The following is a 14,449-nucleotide window of genomic DNA, read 5'->3' as shown; positions in this document are numbered from 1 at the left end:
GCCCTTCACTTGCTAGAGGTACCTTACACCGAATAACTTCCCTTGGGTACCTTGGTACGCCTTTTGCGATCAAGGCAGCAAAATCTCTTTCCTGCAGCACCTCATTTCTCCTCCGGCCAGCTATCAAATCCAACACTCTCAAGATTCAGTCGCAAATTCTCTCGAGAAGCCTGCATCGCTTCCGTTCAGCATCTATCCAGTCTAACCCGAGGGTGAGTCTGAGCTCTTCATTCGCATTTCTCCCACGCGGATAAACATCGACTGACTCGGTCGCCGCAGCCAAGCCCCCATACCCGCCCGACATCACGTACCCGCCGGTACGCAGGTATTCAACATGGGCCAGCAATTTAGCAAGGCCGTCGACTTCATCAAGCGCAAGAAGCCCAGCAAGAACAAGAGCAATGCCGGTGGGAGGGCCTCGCGCTTCATCGAGCACTTCGACTACAACGACAACGACAACCCCGTATTGCCGGAGGAGTCAACCGATCCAGCTCCACGAATGGGCGACCAGCCGCCCGCCCAGGGCCAGCCATTTGTTCAAGCCCAGCCATCCGACCCATCGGCCCGAGAAGACAACCCGATGGTGCCGGCACAGATGAGCCCCGAGCAAGAGGTCGTCTTCCTAATGCAGTTCGTTGACAAGACTTAGTCGCTAACGATGGATTTTTTCCTTTTTGCAGGCCCAACCAAAATGGCGGCGAGGCCTTGCGAAACGATTCGGGGGAAAATAGATGTGAGCTGATGGATGCCTCTTTTCGGTTGGGGGGTTCGCTTTATTCTCACATTGCCCTCTACGTATCTTACCTTTTAGCAGATATCATTGGGGGTTCGGTATTTTTCTGGCATGCTCGAGGTCCGATTGTTAGCAGTGGAGGGATTGTTGCGCGTTCATCTCATAACTCTGGACATTGCCATTGATTGACTCAGAATTGATACCTCGTTCAATTCTCAAGGACTTTCAGACCAAATGCTGCGTGTCAAGTCTGTTGAGCCTGCCATGGGGTCCACACACCTGCAGACTTCCGGCTTTACTAATAATTAATATTAGAGAACGAGATTCGAGAACTTTGGTAAACTTGATCTTAGGTTACCTATCCATCACAACTCAAACCCCCAACTGCGCGACTACGAAATCGCCCAAGGGCTATGCAACAACGCCCTCACGCACAACTTTCATCCATTTGTTTCATCTCATCGTGTTGTCCCCCCCAAATCTCTCCACTCCATCGCAAAAATGTCTTCCACTAGCGACAGTGCTAGTCTAGACTCTGCATTGTCTCCGTTTCCGAGATCTGTCGTTTTTGCTAGCAAGCCGTTTGTTATGCTTCTCGGCCCATTCCGGTCTTAATATCCGGCCCGCATGTGCGACGACTACAAATCACCAATAGGTTAGGTAGGTACCTAGTTAGCCAAGAAGAGATGCCCCCCGAAGGAATGGAAATGTGGAGAAATATAACAAAATAGGAGATTTGAGCAAGCCAGGGGGAATGGGGGAACGGTGGTATAAGACTGGTTTACACTGACCTCGGGTTGCATATCTGTTGATCAAGTCCTGCACATTCTCAAAAGGGAGGCGGCATTCCTTGAAATGGTCCGTTGCCTGGTCGGACTTATACGGGTCTTCGTCGATGCATGTATCGCAGGTTGGACATTTTAGCACGAGTGGCTCGCGGTCATTCTTGTTTCCGAATACCCAAAGCGTGGGATAATGTCTCGCCACGGCGGTGTTTGGAATTGGGCGTTTATCTTCGTAAGGATACCCGTGCGATTTGCTGGTGATGTTTTCGGGGCTGGATCCCCGTGACGGAGACCTCGACAGCGATGATAGCTCCGATGATAGCTCCGATGATGCCTCACCCTGTGAGTCGGTGATCTCGACGGGGGCCTGGCGGGTTTCTATGGTCGGCTCCTCGACCCTCGTCGCCATCTCAGCAGGCGGAGGCACTGCGTTGCTGGCTGGTTGGCTTGGCGGAGCTCTGTCAGCCTCCGGAAGGGCAACTGATTGAGCGACTGGTTGAGTGACTGGTTGAGCGGCATCCTGTGCACCGGCAGCCTAGTAGAAACGTCAGACAAGTACTTGAGAAGATGGACCAAAGTAACGTGCCTCGGGCTTTACCTGTGGGGCATTTCGCACAACCACGATAGTCGGTGGGGAGCCTGCGCCTTTATTCGTCGGCCTGGCGGGCGAGAAGGAGAAACGAGTGCTGGCCCGGACATCGATCACACTGCTCGCCGGAATCATGCGCCAGGGTTCTTTCTCGATTTCATGCGCAGCGCCCGGGAACTGACTTCCCAACCGCAAAATGCTTGCCGAGCGCCTCTCAGACAGTCCCTCGCAGTCGGTCTTGTATTTGTGAATGGCTGCAAAGACCTAGTCGCTCATTTTGAGGTAGCATGATTTCCAATCTTTCAGGATTGTATCGAGTTCAGCTGCCGTAGCTTCCTTCGCATCGTCCTCTGAGAGCCGGGGGTCGGACAGATCGGCGCCTGATAGTGATGCCATGTCCTTAGAAGGCTACCAGCTGTGGATTGTTGGTTTGGATAGATCCGCAGGGAATCCTTGGGTTGGCAGAGTGGAAGGAGAGGAGGGAGAAAAATCTACGTTGAGTCTGATAACCAAACTGACTTCCAAGGTAAGGTCGGGTACCTTGGTAGGTACCAGCTTGGAGGGCTATGTCAGTGAGCTTGTCTCCGCGGCAGGGTCATTTGGCTATTCAGCTGCGCAGGCCAGGTGGTTCCGGGCCGCCAGAAATATTTGGACAGTTGGAGCATGAAAAAGACCAGCTGCCAGCACGAAACAAAGCGACGGCGACGGCAATGGCGATGGCAACAGCAGCAGAGACGGCGACGGCAAGAGTGCTTTAGCAATAGTGACAGCTATTGCTAGCCAAATGCTCCTACCTTAACAGTTAAATGCCCCTGCCTGGATAGTTGAATGCTCCTGCCTGGATAGCTGAATGCCCCTGCCCCCGGAGACAACCTCCTACCCTAACCGGCAAGACTGACCAGTTGCTATAGGGCGGTGTCGCGATAAACATGATTGATGGCAAAGCATTCTACCGGCTTGACAATGCCTTTGGTGAGCACCCTGTTTTCCCCACAATCCCACAGACTCATCCGCGTTGTCGGCCTCTGACGGTTTAATTGCATTTAGGTGCTTATGGCGGCAGCGAGTACTGGGAGTTCTTGGTCCGCCAGGAGTGTGAACGCCAGCTCAAGGACGAATATGGAGTGGAGGAGATCTCACCAAACATCACCCAGCAACTTCTGGACAACTTCAACGTGAAGAAGAAGATGCTAGGTCCGGAGCAGCCCCAAGACGTCAGCCTTCCCTACATCCACGCCGACGACCACATCTCCCTAGTCAGACTCGGAGAAGACACGGTGAACCATCGGTTCGAAAAAGCGTTTCGAGCGCCGTTGGAAGTCTCTAGTGCCAAAATGGTCGGGTTCGCCAAATTGGGGGGAGGCGGCAGAGTCATGGTCAGTGGGGGCAGTGTCGAAATCTGTCTCTCAAGAAGCGCGTTATCAAACACTGCACCGAGGCCGGACTCCCAGAGCCCCTCTCCATCGACGATTTCCCGGTGGACACATTGCGGAGCTGGTAGGATTCCATATGGTCACTCGGCCACTCATTTCCATTGCAACGATAGTTAACCTGGTTAGGACTCTCAATGTGGCCAAAGGCGCCACTTACGCGACCGCAAACCAGCTCACAGTTACCGAGTTTCTGAAGCGCGGAGCTATATTCGCGGTGCAGTGTTTACAGCAGCCAACCAGTGGCAACAGGAGGAATTTGGGCCGAGTCTGGGACGACACTGCTTTCTTTCTCATGAATCAGGCAGGTCATGATCCAGTTCCCTTGACTTTTTTGCCAGATCAACGCTGACATTCAGAGGGCTCAAACAGCACGGCAACAAGTCGGTAGAGATATACTTCAACGGCAAGGACGAGGTCAAGATCATATGTGATCCGTTTCGAGCCCCCGAAGACAACAACCAGGGCGCAATGCCTCTGAAACATCGCTGCTACGAGTTCCTGCTCTTCGAGGGCTGCTTGAAGAGGGGCTATTGGACCTTTGAATTGTCGCTGGTTGATGGTGGAGAGGCCGGGTCTCTGCAACTTACGCGGAAATATCGACAACCCAAGCGCCAATCCAAGCGGACAACAGTGGATTCCACCATCTTCCCCGTCTTCTTCCACGGTGGATCGAACTGTTTGTACATCGGCTCCAGGCTCGGCCGGTGGGGCGTGAGCCCAGGAGGAGGCGTCAAAAACGCGCTCGATATGCGCATAGAGGACGGCGTAGCCATCGCCCACGGGGAAGGCATCATGGCCTCGAGCCGTCCCGCCTCAGTCTCGGCGGCATCAACTCCTGAACCTAAGAGCCCACGAGGCCAGCCCGACAGTGGAGTCGACGAGGAGACACAGGCCACCGAGCACCGGGAGGAGCAGATGGACCCAGCCACGCCGCCTCGAGCAGAGGGCTCGGGCGGTTCGGTCGGAGCGCGGGCCATCCATAGCTCGAAGAAACGTGTGTTCCGACCAATCTCGGACGCGGAATCGCGCCCGGCCAAAACGCTGAAGCGCCATCTGATGACCCAGCGTGAGAGCGAGCGCGAGCGCGAACTGGACATGCTGTACGATATCGAGAACGTCGACATGTGGACTGATGACTTGGTGAAATGATAGACTCGCAAGCCGCGATGCAGATGTTGCTTCCTTCAAATTGTTTCGTAATGTCAGATCACCCCGTTTCCAAACCAAATGTATAATACACAGTAGCATGAGCTTGGAGGATTTGTAACCTGTTAGTAATTATAGCTGTGTATTAAATTATGAGCTTGTCTTCGCAGGCAGGGGCATTTGGCTAGGTCTATGCTGGGCAAGGGTTCCGGGCCGCCAAAAATCTTGGGACAGTTGGAGCATGCTACAGACCAGCTGCTACAGAACAAGCGACAGCGACAGCAACAGCAACGGCGACAACAACAGCAACGGCGACAGCAACAGCAACGGCGACAACAACGGCGACCTTGGTTTGGCGACAGCGGCGGCACCGGCGACGGCGATGGCGACGGCGACGGCGAAAGCAGCTGTTGGCCATCTGGCAGGATTTGTGATATCAGCTTATCTTTGACCCACTAAAATGGTGGGGTGGACCAGACTTGCGTTGGTTTTCTTCTATTCTGCCCACAACCGCCGCCATAATTTTCGCAAGCCTCAAATGCCCAACGCACCAAATTTATCTTAACATAACAGAACTGAAGCGGTTTATGCCCAGAGATAGTGTATTTACATTTCGGTTATTCTCTCCCAGGAATATTTCGTAGCACAAACCATGGCGACAGTCCAACCCGAAGGCGCCGCCCCGGCGCCGGACTCGTCCGAATCGGCTACTGCCCCTAACCCCACGACGACCACGCCGATGCCGACTGCCGTGGCAGAGACGACCGCAACGCCTAAGCCGATCCACAGCCTGGTCGTTGATACGGGTCCACTGATCAAGAACGAGGTGGCCATATCTACTCTGCTCGCACAGGCAGAAGTCATCTACACCATTCCCGCCGTCATCTCCGAGATCCGCGACGAAGCGACCCGCTCCCGCCTCCAGACATCCCTAGTCCCGTTCCTCCAACTTCGGAACCCTCGACCTGAGAGCATCAAGTTTGTATCTGAGTTTGCTCGCAAGACTGGCGACCTCCAGGTCCTCAGCCGGCCAGATCTCCACCTGATAGCCCTGACATACGAGCTAGAGTGCGAGCGGAATCATGGCGACTGGAGATTGAGGCGGGAGCCCGGGCAGAAGACCGTCAACGGCAAGCCACCTGCCAAGGAAGGGGTTGAGAGTACAGTCGAGAAGGCGGAAGGGGATAATACAGATCCATCCGCGTCCCAGGTCGAAGGCGACAAGGTGGCGGCGGAAGCGGAGACGGCGGTCGCGGGCGGGCCGGAGATCGCGGACGGTGATGACACTGCACCCTCTGCCCCTTCCGCCCCCTCGGACACCCCAAAACATGCCGATGAGGAGATTGAGGAAATACAATCACAAGTCCAGGACCTCGTCCTCGGGACCTCGCCAGCCGAGAATGACGCCGCCGTAGCAGAAGACGCGGCTGCCCCCGAAGTGGCCGAAGACGACGACTCCGACAGCGACGGCTGGATCACGCCATCCAATATCAAGAAGCACCAAGCACGCGAGGGCCTCGCGCCGGCCGGCCGGGAGCCGGCCGTTCAGAAGACGCTGCAGGCCTGCCTCCTGACGTCGGACTTTGCGATGCAGAACGTGTCGCTGCGGATGAACCTCAACTGCGCCGGGAGCGGGGGCGGCACGGGCGCGGCGCTGCGGCGCATCACCCACCTCAAGACGTGGGTGCTCCGGTGCCACGGCTGCTTCACAGTCACGCGCCAGCAGGACAAGCAGTTCTGCCCGAAGTGCGGCCAGCCGACGCTGACGCGGACGTCGTGCTCGACGCGCGCCGATGGGACGGTCCAGCTGCACCTGCGTCGGAACTTCCAGTATAACAAGCGTGGCAACGTCTACAGCATCCCGAAGCCGGTGCATGGGTCCGCTAGCGGGAAGAATTCAGCCGTCACTGGCGGCGGGAGGAGTGGATGGGGGAAGGAGCTTCTCCTTGCTGAAGACCAGAAGGAGTATACCAAGAGAGTGCAGGAGGATAGCAGGACTAAGTATAGGGATCTGATGGATGAGGATTACTTGCCCAACCTGCTGAGCGGGCACCGGAGTGGTGGGAACGGGAGGCTCAGAGTTGGTGCGGGGAGGGATGTCAACGCGAAGAAGCGGAGGTAGGCGTGAGCTGGGCACCTCAGTGGGGTTGCCAAGGGCATGGTGGTCCGGGAAAATCAGGTCTATATGCATGTCGGGCAGGAATGGCAAAAGTCCACATAGAAATGATACCACGATAGATGAGGAGCTGTCAGTCGACATGTGTCTTGTTTTCCTTCCCTTGCGTTCCGCCGTATTCCTCTATGCAAAACACCGTTTGATACCGGAACGCCGTCGAACAAATACTCGTGGACATGCCCTGGCCCTGGCCTGGCACATAGCCCGGTTCGCCTCCAGGGTATCGATCGCGACCCCTCTCCGCCACCCATCAATCTAGCTCGCCTCATAAAGTCGAGTCCGCTCCGGCTGGTTTCGAAAACGGGCAGTCGCCCAAAGCCATCAGCCATTCCGCATATCCCAGTCCCGAGTCTCCCCCTCTAAGCGTGCGTCAGCTTCCCCACCACCACCATCACCCAAATCGTGTTCACTGGGGCCCAAGCACAATCTTCGACTCTTCTACATCACCCCCCAAAAACCGTCAGCAAACGCGCAAGCCAGGAGGGAAAGGAAGAAGAGAAGGAAATCCGAGACTCACTCTCCTTGTGCGCCGCGAGCAGCACGCCGAAGCGCTTGCGCATCGTGATCCGGTGGCGCGACCACTTGTCGTCGGGCGAGAAGCGGGCCGGGTGCGCCGACTTGGTGACCTGGCCGTCCATGACCTTCTTGAGCGTGTAGATCCGCTTCCCTGACGGGTCGTGGTTGTACATGAGATGCATCTTGGCTTGTCTGTGTGTGTATGTATGTGTGTGTGTAGTGTGTCCGATCGGTTGTCGACGAATGGCGGTTGTAATGAGGTTTGAATTTGATGATGTTGGAGTTTGTCGAATCGCTATTTTTTTTTCTTCCCGTCGTTGGCCGATGGGGTGGAGCCGCACAGACCGTATGGCGAATCCTCGCTGTGATTGGCTCCCCTTACCAGGCACAGAATAACCACCTGCACCACAACCTCATAATCATCCAAGGCGTCTTCAATGTTTCATTCAATTTATCCCTAACAAATACAGAACAAAATTCAGGAAATTCTGAGTCAAGAGGGTCTTTCCCACCGCCGTCTTTCCCAGGCCCATTACTGCGGTACATCCATCTCGTCTTCTTGAATTCCCGAAAAGGAGAGTCATCATAAATTAAGCGGTAATACCCAAGGAGATAATTCATAAGACATTTCAAACCACGTTCCAGGAGCTTCCTCTCTTATCCCTCATGCCAATCCTCAACTAACCGCAATCTCAGTATTTATCATCGCCTCTGGTTAGAGCCCAGAATCTTTATTTATCCGCAACTTCTTCTTTCTCAACCGGCACAGGTGAATTGACAAGATTCCCAGCGTCTCCACCCGAGAACCGGCGGAGGTCGGGTGCAGACTGCCATCTTGGGTAGAGTCCCAAGGGCGAGGGAACACCGCGGCCCGGCGGTGGTGGCGACGGCTGCGCTGAGCAGGATTCCGGTGCTGGAGGCAGCGACGGGGGCCGGGCGGGGTCGGTGCCGTGGTTCGTGGGATTACGGTGCCTGCATATGGCACAGCTGATACCGGAGCACTCGGCGTGATCTACGCCCGCTGGTGGTTGGGAGTCCGTGATTTGGAACCCGCTGGTGTGCCTCACATCCGAGAATGGTACCGGTCGTGTAGGCGGCGGCTGTGAGACGGCGGGTGTCATCGAAAAGGTTGGAACAGGGGGTGGCTGAAACGAGTATCGTTCGGGGGTGTACATGGGACGTGGGTTGAAATATGTCGGGGCCCGATAGTTATAGAACGTATGACCTGTTGGTGGATGACCAAAACGGGGGTCCTGCGTAAGGCCTGCCGAGTAATATGTGACGGAAGGCCTTGTAGGCGGTAGTCGAGAAGCTGTTGGCTGTTGTTGGTGTTGGTATGGATATACAGTCGGATGTGGAACACCCCCAGCACCCGGCGCGCCAGGAGGGGGTGGATAGCTGACGGGAGGCGTCGGAGCCGCAGGTGGGCAGAAATATCCAGGGGCCGGTGAGTAGGCTGGAGGGCGGTGCGACGAGCCAGGGACCATGAATTGTGGTCGAGGAGGCGGGGGTGCATACAAATGAGACTCTCTAGGCGATCTTGGAGATGGCTCCCCCCACGGCCGTGGAGTACCTGGCGGGTTGGGTTTCATGCGGTCGACAGTCCGCTTGATCTTGCCTTGCCGAGCTTTCTCCCGACACTCGGCTTTATCAGCATCTTTCCACGGATTCCCGAACCTCTTGAATGCTCTCACGCCCTTCTCGTCGTTGACGGGTCGGCCTTCAGTGCCGCGGATGATGATAAAATAGTCTCGACAAGTGCCCTTGCCCGGATTCTTCCAGAAGCGCACCTTGTGCTTCTTGACCGCTGTGGGGTTGGCGTCGGCAAACCGATAGTGCAGCTGTTCCTGCATCAGCACGACCGTCCAGGCACGGTTGTGATAACGATTGCTCGAGGCGTTCTCCCGGTCAGCCAAGAGCTGGTTAATCTCGGATTGAACCGGTCCGGGAAGTTTGCGAATACGGCGGTCGATGTCGTCCTCGTAGCTTCTGGCGGGTCCGCGGATGAGGCGAGAAGCCCAGGTACGCTCATTCTTGGCATGGTATTCGCTCAGAGTATCGAGGTGCATCTGCGACAGCTCTCCCTGATCATATAACTCCGACGTGGTGCTGATCGATCCGCGGAATTGACGATATCGCTGAAAGGCGCTAATGCCACAGACCTTGACGCCAGAGACGATTTTCTTGAGGTCCGCCGACAGATAGACGTTCCAGGCTTCATAAACAGCTGGCTTGTCTCCATCCACCCCAGCTAGACGGCTGCATTCAAGTCAGTTTGGGGTATTAGAACATATGATTTCAGAGCTTACAAGGTCGGCAGTGTGTCGATGGCGCTGTAAGACTCAGACGAGTTGGCAGAAACATCTGAGACAGAGTACATGCTGTCAACATCGCTGTACAGTGTACAATCATCGTCATCCGATGTGAAACTCAAGGGTTTCGGTAGACAGGTCGAGGACATGAAAGGTTTCGCGGCCATTGTGACCGAGATAATTGACCTCTGACGAAGAACCTCGAGTAATCAGCAGTAGATGAGGTAAAAAGGGCTTTCAGAGAGAGCAAGCCAGGGGCTGAGATAGTGGGAGTAGAACAGAGGCTGAGGAGAGGGGGGGAAGATCATTGGGAGGGTGAGCCTTCTTTATATGACGCTGGTGTGTGACCATGCAGGAGGAATGAGGCCCATTATGTGGGATATCAAGTGCGAGGCTGCATTGGAGGTGCCAATTCCCGGCCGGGACTGGCGGCCTCCTCCTCCTGTTCGTCCGGGGTCATGCAGTCACCTATGCACCTTGCTTTTCAGCCAACGGCATCGAGTTATCCCGGAGCCTCGCCGGGTGCAAAGGACTAGCCCACTTGGTTGTTGCTGATCCGAGCCGCAGTTACTGCCTGGCCAATGGCTTAGTATTGGTCGTATTGCTAGCATGACCTGCAGCTACGGAGTTGCTGATTGGGAGCAGACTTTGCAGGGAGGACGCCCGTCTGGCTTCAGTCGATTGAGGGGGCCCTGCCGTTCTCGACACTAATAGGCTGCCCACACACCGTATCCAACAAAAAGGCCTCAAACTCAGGTTGTGATCGGCCGCCACGTGACGACATAACGGCAATAGACTTTGATTATTTAATCACCTCAACTGAGGTACGGATGGGACAGACCAGCTCGCGACCTGGGTCAGCAGATAGCAAATTAACAGTACGGGCCGTTGGGCCATTTTGAGGCCCAGAAAACGGGCATAGGTTCACCCTCTAGGGGCATTTCAGCTCCCACCGTAGCAAGACTCGACTTCACATCGAATGGCGAGCAGGTATCCGATTACCTCTAGGGTGAATTTCATTTATGTTGTATCTTGCCGAAGGTTGAGCCTAACACTCCATGCAGAATGTACAGCCTACACGAAGAACTACTTACCTAGGTACCTACCGATAGCCGCCCCCGCCTCGCCATAAGTCCAGGTACCCGTTTCTATCTTTACCTGAGTCTCATCTAACATGGGAATCCGAGTGTGGAAGCCATTGGAACTGGTAGGTTAGGTAGGTTGGATACGGTAGGTGTCAGGCACGGCACCCTCTTCCTCGTACCTACCCAATGAAGTAAATGACGGGACTCGTAGAATTCGAGAGAACCTTGCTTATCAAGAGCTCCATAGAGGCTGATATCCGGGCGACATCGGGAATTCCAGGGAGGTAGGTAGGTACCTACCTCGTTACATCCATCGTAAAGTCGGGCGGTTTCACTCGGCTCCAAGGCACAGGGCACGCTCTCACGACGTCAAAATCTAAATCGGCTCCGCCTGGTAGCAGGAGGCGTGCGGCAAACTCTAATACCTAAGGTACCTGCAGGCGGATGTCAGATGGTTCTGAAATTCGGTTTAAATACCCAGTCCAAAGGGCCGTCGGATGTTGATCAACGACACTCCCGTCCCATCTTGACCCGGCGAGGCAGTACGACTCTCAAGCTGAGAGCCCGAACATAACATAGGCCAATTGACGTATGTAATCTTGAACGCAACTACCTATAGTGAGCACCTTGTGGTTCTTAGAGACTTGAAAGTTCCTTGCAGACGCTTCTCGTCTAACGGCAGAGGCAGAACAGTACCGTCTCGGAACTCGGTAGTCTTAATAAAGAAAGTTAATACTAGCTACATGGGGTAGAACTTAATCAGGCTCCCTTGCATGAGAGAAAGCTCTAGACAATGCCGCCTTGCGGTGGAAAGCTATTTGTACGACGGGAGTACATTTTCAGTATGTACTTGCGTCCGGGTGCTCGGAGGATCTCGCTACCTGATATATACAGGGGGATGTCAATGTCGAGTTTTAGACGCAGTCAAGGTCGAGTCGCGCTGAGCAGAACTCGGGTCACCGCATTGTGCCTTCCGTCAATATTCCGGGATAGTGGCAGGGTTGAAGTAGGTAGCCTAGGTAACCGAACCTAGGATCCGACGCTGGGTTCAGTTAGGCCACCCGAAGAGTTGCCCCGTTTGGGCATATCTGGGAACATGGAAGGCGTGGGGCCAGGTTCGGCTACCATCGTCCCGTCTTCCTGACCGGGCTCTTTTCGAAGGTACCTTGGTATCCATCAGGCCACGGCTCGGATCCACAGAGATATCTCCAGGGGACTCTTTCCTTCCGTCTGCCTCAGCTGCGACCTGAGATGGGGAACGGCCCCACTGTCTGCCTAAGTCATCTTCCATTCCGTCCATGAATTCGACATGCGTGCCTGCCTCAGCAGTGAGGGCCGGAGATTAGTGCAGTTTGACCCATTCCCGTCCCTACCACCCGAACTCGAGCCACCCGTGCGGGTCCAACGGTCCAGCCTCACCTAGCAGGTTCCATGCCAATGTACTGACAAATGCTTAAAAAGCGTCACTTCCTACTGGAGAGGATTCGGCACTTGGGTCGAGGAAACTCGAAGCTTCCTCCCGTTTAGGAGATGAGAATGGGGTTGCCGAGGGGAATGCGGCAACACGAAAATGACAAGCCGACTTTCACCGCGCCTAGATATATTTCGAGGTCAAGAAGAGGGGCAGAAGTCAAAGCTCTGAGCGGCTTGGGGGGGCAGTTTATGTGGACATCAAGAGAACTTCGGAACAGCCCAAATGGTACGGTCTATATGGCGAGTTCCCGTCCAGTATTCTGCATCCCGCCGATGACCATACTCGGTACCTGGTGGACCTAGCTTAGGTAGGTAAGATACCTACCTACCTACCTACCCATTGCCCTTCCATTGTTCACGAAGGGGCCTGGGCCAGACCCGGAGATGCTAACAAGATTGGAAAGTGAGACCCTCTTCGGGATTTCTCACTTCAGCTCCCGAAGGTACCTAGCTCTGGACTTTTCCAACTTCTCGACCACCGGCTCTGATTGATCAGCGTTCTTGCCGTATATGGTTTCCGGACGGTATCTATTCAACAGGATATCATTGATCCCCTTCCGGGGCCCTCCCCTTTCCGTATCCAAGCTCGAACTGTAAGGGGGTAGAATGTGTATAAAGAGCTCCTCTCCCTCCCGGATATTCGACCTTCTCTTCCTCCCAACACCATCCCCCAACGATCCCAGATCTCTCGAGCACACACAGCATATCTCAGCATCGCCTATCAACATCCTTACTTTGCCCACCTCTCATTTTGTCGTTTCGATCAACTCTCTGTCGCTTCTCGGTCTTTGCTCCTCGATATTACCACGACGATGAAGGCCACCACTGCTCTCGTCACCTTTCCCGCCGTCGCCCTGGCGGTCCTGTCTGGCGCCGGCTCCGCAGTCGCTGCAGCATCCAATGTCGAGCGTCGAGCTGACGACCTTGAGTACGGCGAGCCGGCTGGCTACTACGGCAACGAGGGATACGGGTACGGCGACGACTACGGCTATGGAGATGATTCCTACGGCTACGACGAGGGCTACGGCCACGACGGGTACGAGCGGCGGGACGCAAGCAAAACCGCAACTGTCACCAAGACGGTGATTGTCACCCACCCCTCGCAGTGGTCCGACTTGTTCAAGCCCTCGGGGACCTCTGGAGCTACGGCTCGGGATGTCGCCCAGACTGTCACGATCATGGGCCCTGACGCCAAGACGACTGTGATCTTGCCAAGCCAGGTTTCCGTCGACTCGACTCACGTTGTCTGGGCACCAGCACCTACATCCACAGGCTCGTCTGCCAGCCAAGAGAGCTCCAAGGGCGGTGCTTCGGAGCAGCACCAGCAAAACTCGGGTTCGGGATCTCACGGCTACGACTCTGGGCATGGTCAGCCATGGACTCACAACGCAAATACTGCTGGCTTTGGTCATGGTGGCGGCGGGGGTTGGGGCTCGGGTGCGTCGTCGGTGGCGAGAGATGTTGCTTGGGCTGGGCTTGCACTGGCTGGTCTGGGAGCCGCGGTTGTGGCGTTGTGATGTGGTTGGAGGGGGAGCCCATGAGGACCTGTGGATGACTTCAGGGGTCTTTGGCAAGGAGAAAAATCTTCTTCTCGGCGGTGTACTCATCGCGTGTACCTAGAACTCAAACCTCCCTCACCTGAGAGCAATTGAACGGCACTATTGCCCACCGTGACGTGTCTCTTGCTCGTGCCGGCCTCTCAAGGGTCTAGACTTTGAGCCTGCTGCTCGCCAGCATGGTGGCTGTCCTCATCATCCAATGAAGCTCGCACGAACACAGACCCCTGAACTCAGCCGCATTTGCCAGGTATCCCATGGGTTCCAGCTGAGGCTCTGGCTGGTACCCGACCATTTCCCACCTTCACTTCCATGTCCATGTCTGTTTCAACTTGTTGCCAAGGCAGAAACAACAACGTCTTTTTGGGTCAACCTCGTAGACTTGTCGCCACGTAAAAGTCGCGTATCTTAACATGGCATACTCTGGCCAGCAAAAATTTGGTCAGTCCTACCCAGCCCAGCCGGGACAAGATTTTGGACAGACGTCTTGGGTTCAACGACCTCCTGCGGGGGGTGGTCTCTCAGTCGCCATGGCAAACATAAGCATCACAGACAGGCCTCCTGCTGCACATGGCCAAGCACCTCAAGCAGCTCCTCCATCGACGGCGGTATATCCCTCTCACCTACCAACAACGCAAGGATACA

At 55.3% G+C, this 14,449-nt stretch overlaps 6 protein-coding genes across 6 annotated transcripts; 3 read left to right on the top strand and 3 right to left on the bottom strand.

Annotated features, from left to right (window-relative positions):
* Positions 1–1,052: 1,052 nt before the first annotated feature.
* On the bottom strand, positions 1,053–2,663 carry QBC33DRAFT_542422 (uncharacterized protein). Its single transcript, XM_060428271.1, has 3 exons — positions 2,105–2,663; positions 1,525–2,053; positions 1,053–1,371 (listed from the first exon to the last, which is right to left on the bottom strand). Exons 1-3 carry the CDS (start codon positions 2,240–2,242, stop codon positions 1,262–1,264), a joined length of 777 nt encoding a protein of 258 aa, XP_060282506.1. The 5' UTR covers positions 2,243–2,663; the 3' UTR covers positions 1,053–1,261.
* A 373-nt stretch (positions 2,664–3,036) lies between these two features.
* QBC33DRAFT_570998 (uncharacterized protein) lies at positions 3,037–4,820 on the top strand (the record flags this gene model as incomplete). The annotated part of the gene is made up of 5 exons (XM_060430588.1): positions 3,037–3,079; positions 3,155–3,483; positions 3,546–3,604; positions 3,667–3,845; positions 3,899–4,820. The coding sequence occupies 5 exons, from the start codon at positions 3,037–3,039 to the stop codon at positions 4,687–4,689; spliced, it is 1,401 nt and encodes a 466-aa protein (XP_060282505.1). The 3' UTR covers positions 4,690–4,820.
* Positions 4,821–4,954: 134 nt separating this feature from the next.
* Positions 4,955–7,011, top strand: QBC33DRAFT_542421 (putative 20s-pre-rrna d-site endonuclease). Its single transcript, XM_060428270.1, has one exon. It carries the CDS (start codon positions 5,339–5,341, stop codon positions 6,806–6,808), a length of 1,470 nt encoding a protein of 489 aa, XP_060282504.1. The 5' UTR covers positions 4,955–5,338; the 3' UTR covers positions 6,809–7,011.
* Positions 7,012–7,183: 172 nt separating this feature from the next.
* QBC33DRAFT_560193 (H/ACA ribonucleoprotein complex subunit 3) lies at positions 7,184–7,560 on the bottom strand (the record flags this gene model as incomplete). The annotated part of the gene is made up of 2 exons (XM_060430038.1): positions 7,184–7,221; positions 7,380–7,560. The coding sequence occupies 2 exons, from the start codon at positions 7,558–7,560 to the stop codon at positions 7,184–7,186; spliced, it is 219 nt and encodes a 72-aa protein (XP_060282503.1).
* Positions 7,561–8,109: 549 nt separating this feature from the next.
* Positions 8,110–9,857, bottom strand: QBC33DRAFT_560192 (uncharacterized protein; the record flags this gene model as incomplete). The annotated part of the gene is made up of 2 exons (XM_060430037.1): positions 8,110–9,637; positions 9,688–9,857. The coding sequence occupies 2 exons, from the start codon at positions 9,855–9,857 to the stop codon at positions 8,110–8,112; spliced, it is 1,698 nt and encodes a 565-aa protein (XP_060282502.1).
* Positions 9,858–12,742: 2,885 nt separating this feature from the next.
* QBC33DRAFT_115702 (uncharacterized protein) lies at positions 12,743–13,846 on the top strand. The gene has a single exon (XM_060421940.1). The coding sequence runs from the start codon at positions 13,061–13,063 to the stop codon at positions 13,763–13,765; it is 705 nt and encodes a 234-aa protein (XP_060282501.1). The 5' UTR covers positions 12,743–13,060; the 3' UTR covers positions 13,766–13,846.
* Positions 13,847–14,449: the final 603 nt, after the last annotated feature.

The sequence above is a fragment of the Phialemonium atrogriseum genome (assembly GCF_030411735.1).
Source record: "Phialemonium atrogriseum strain 8032-3 unplaced genomic scaffold QBC33scaffold_16, whole genome shotgun sequence".
Taxonomy (NCBI): domain Eukaryota; kingdom Fungi; phylum Ascomycota; class Sordariomycetes; order Cephalothecales; family Cephalothecaceae; genus Phialemonium; species Phialemonium atrogriseum.
This window is presented reverse-complemented; position numbering and strand designations above follow the sequence as displayed.

Bases quoted from the DNA above. Each gene is read 5' to 3' on its own strand.
- QBC33DRAFT_115702 (XM_060421940.1), top strand. From the start codon at position 13,061: ATGAAGGCCACCACTGCTCTCGTCACCTTTCCCGCCGTCGCCCTGGCG.
- QBC33DRAFT_542421 (XM_060428270.1), top strand. From the start codon at position 5,339: ATGGCGACAGTCCAACCCGAAGGCGCCGCCCCGGCGCCGGACTCGTCC.
- QBC33DRAFT_542422 (XM_060428271.1), bottom strand. From the start codon at position 2,242: ATGATTCCGGCGAGCAGTGTGATCGATGTCCGGGCCAGCACTCGTTTC. The intron at 2,054-2,104 runs GCACGTTACTTT...CGTTTCTACTAG, and splicing joins CCCCACAGGTAAAGCCCGAG to GCTGCCGGTGCACAGGATGC. The intron at 1,372-1,524 runs GTCAGTGTAAAC...GGTGATTTGTAG, and splicing joins CAACAGATATGCAACCCGAG to TCGTCGCACATGCGGGCCGG.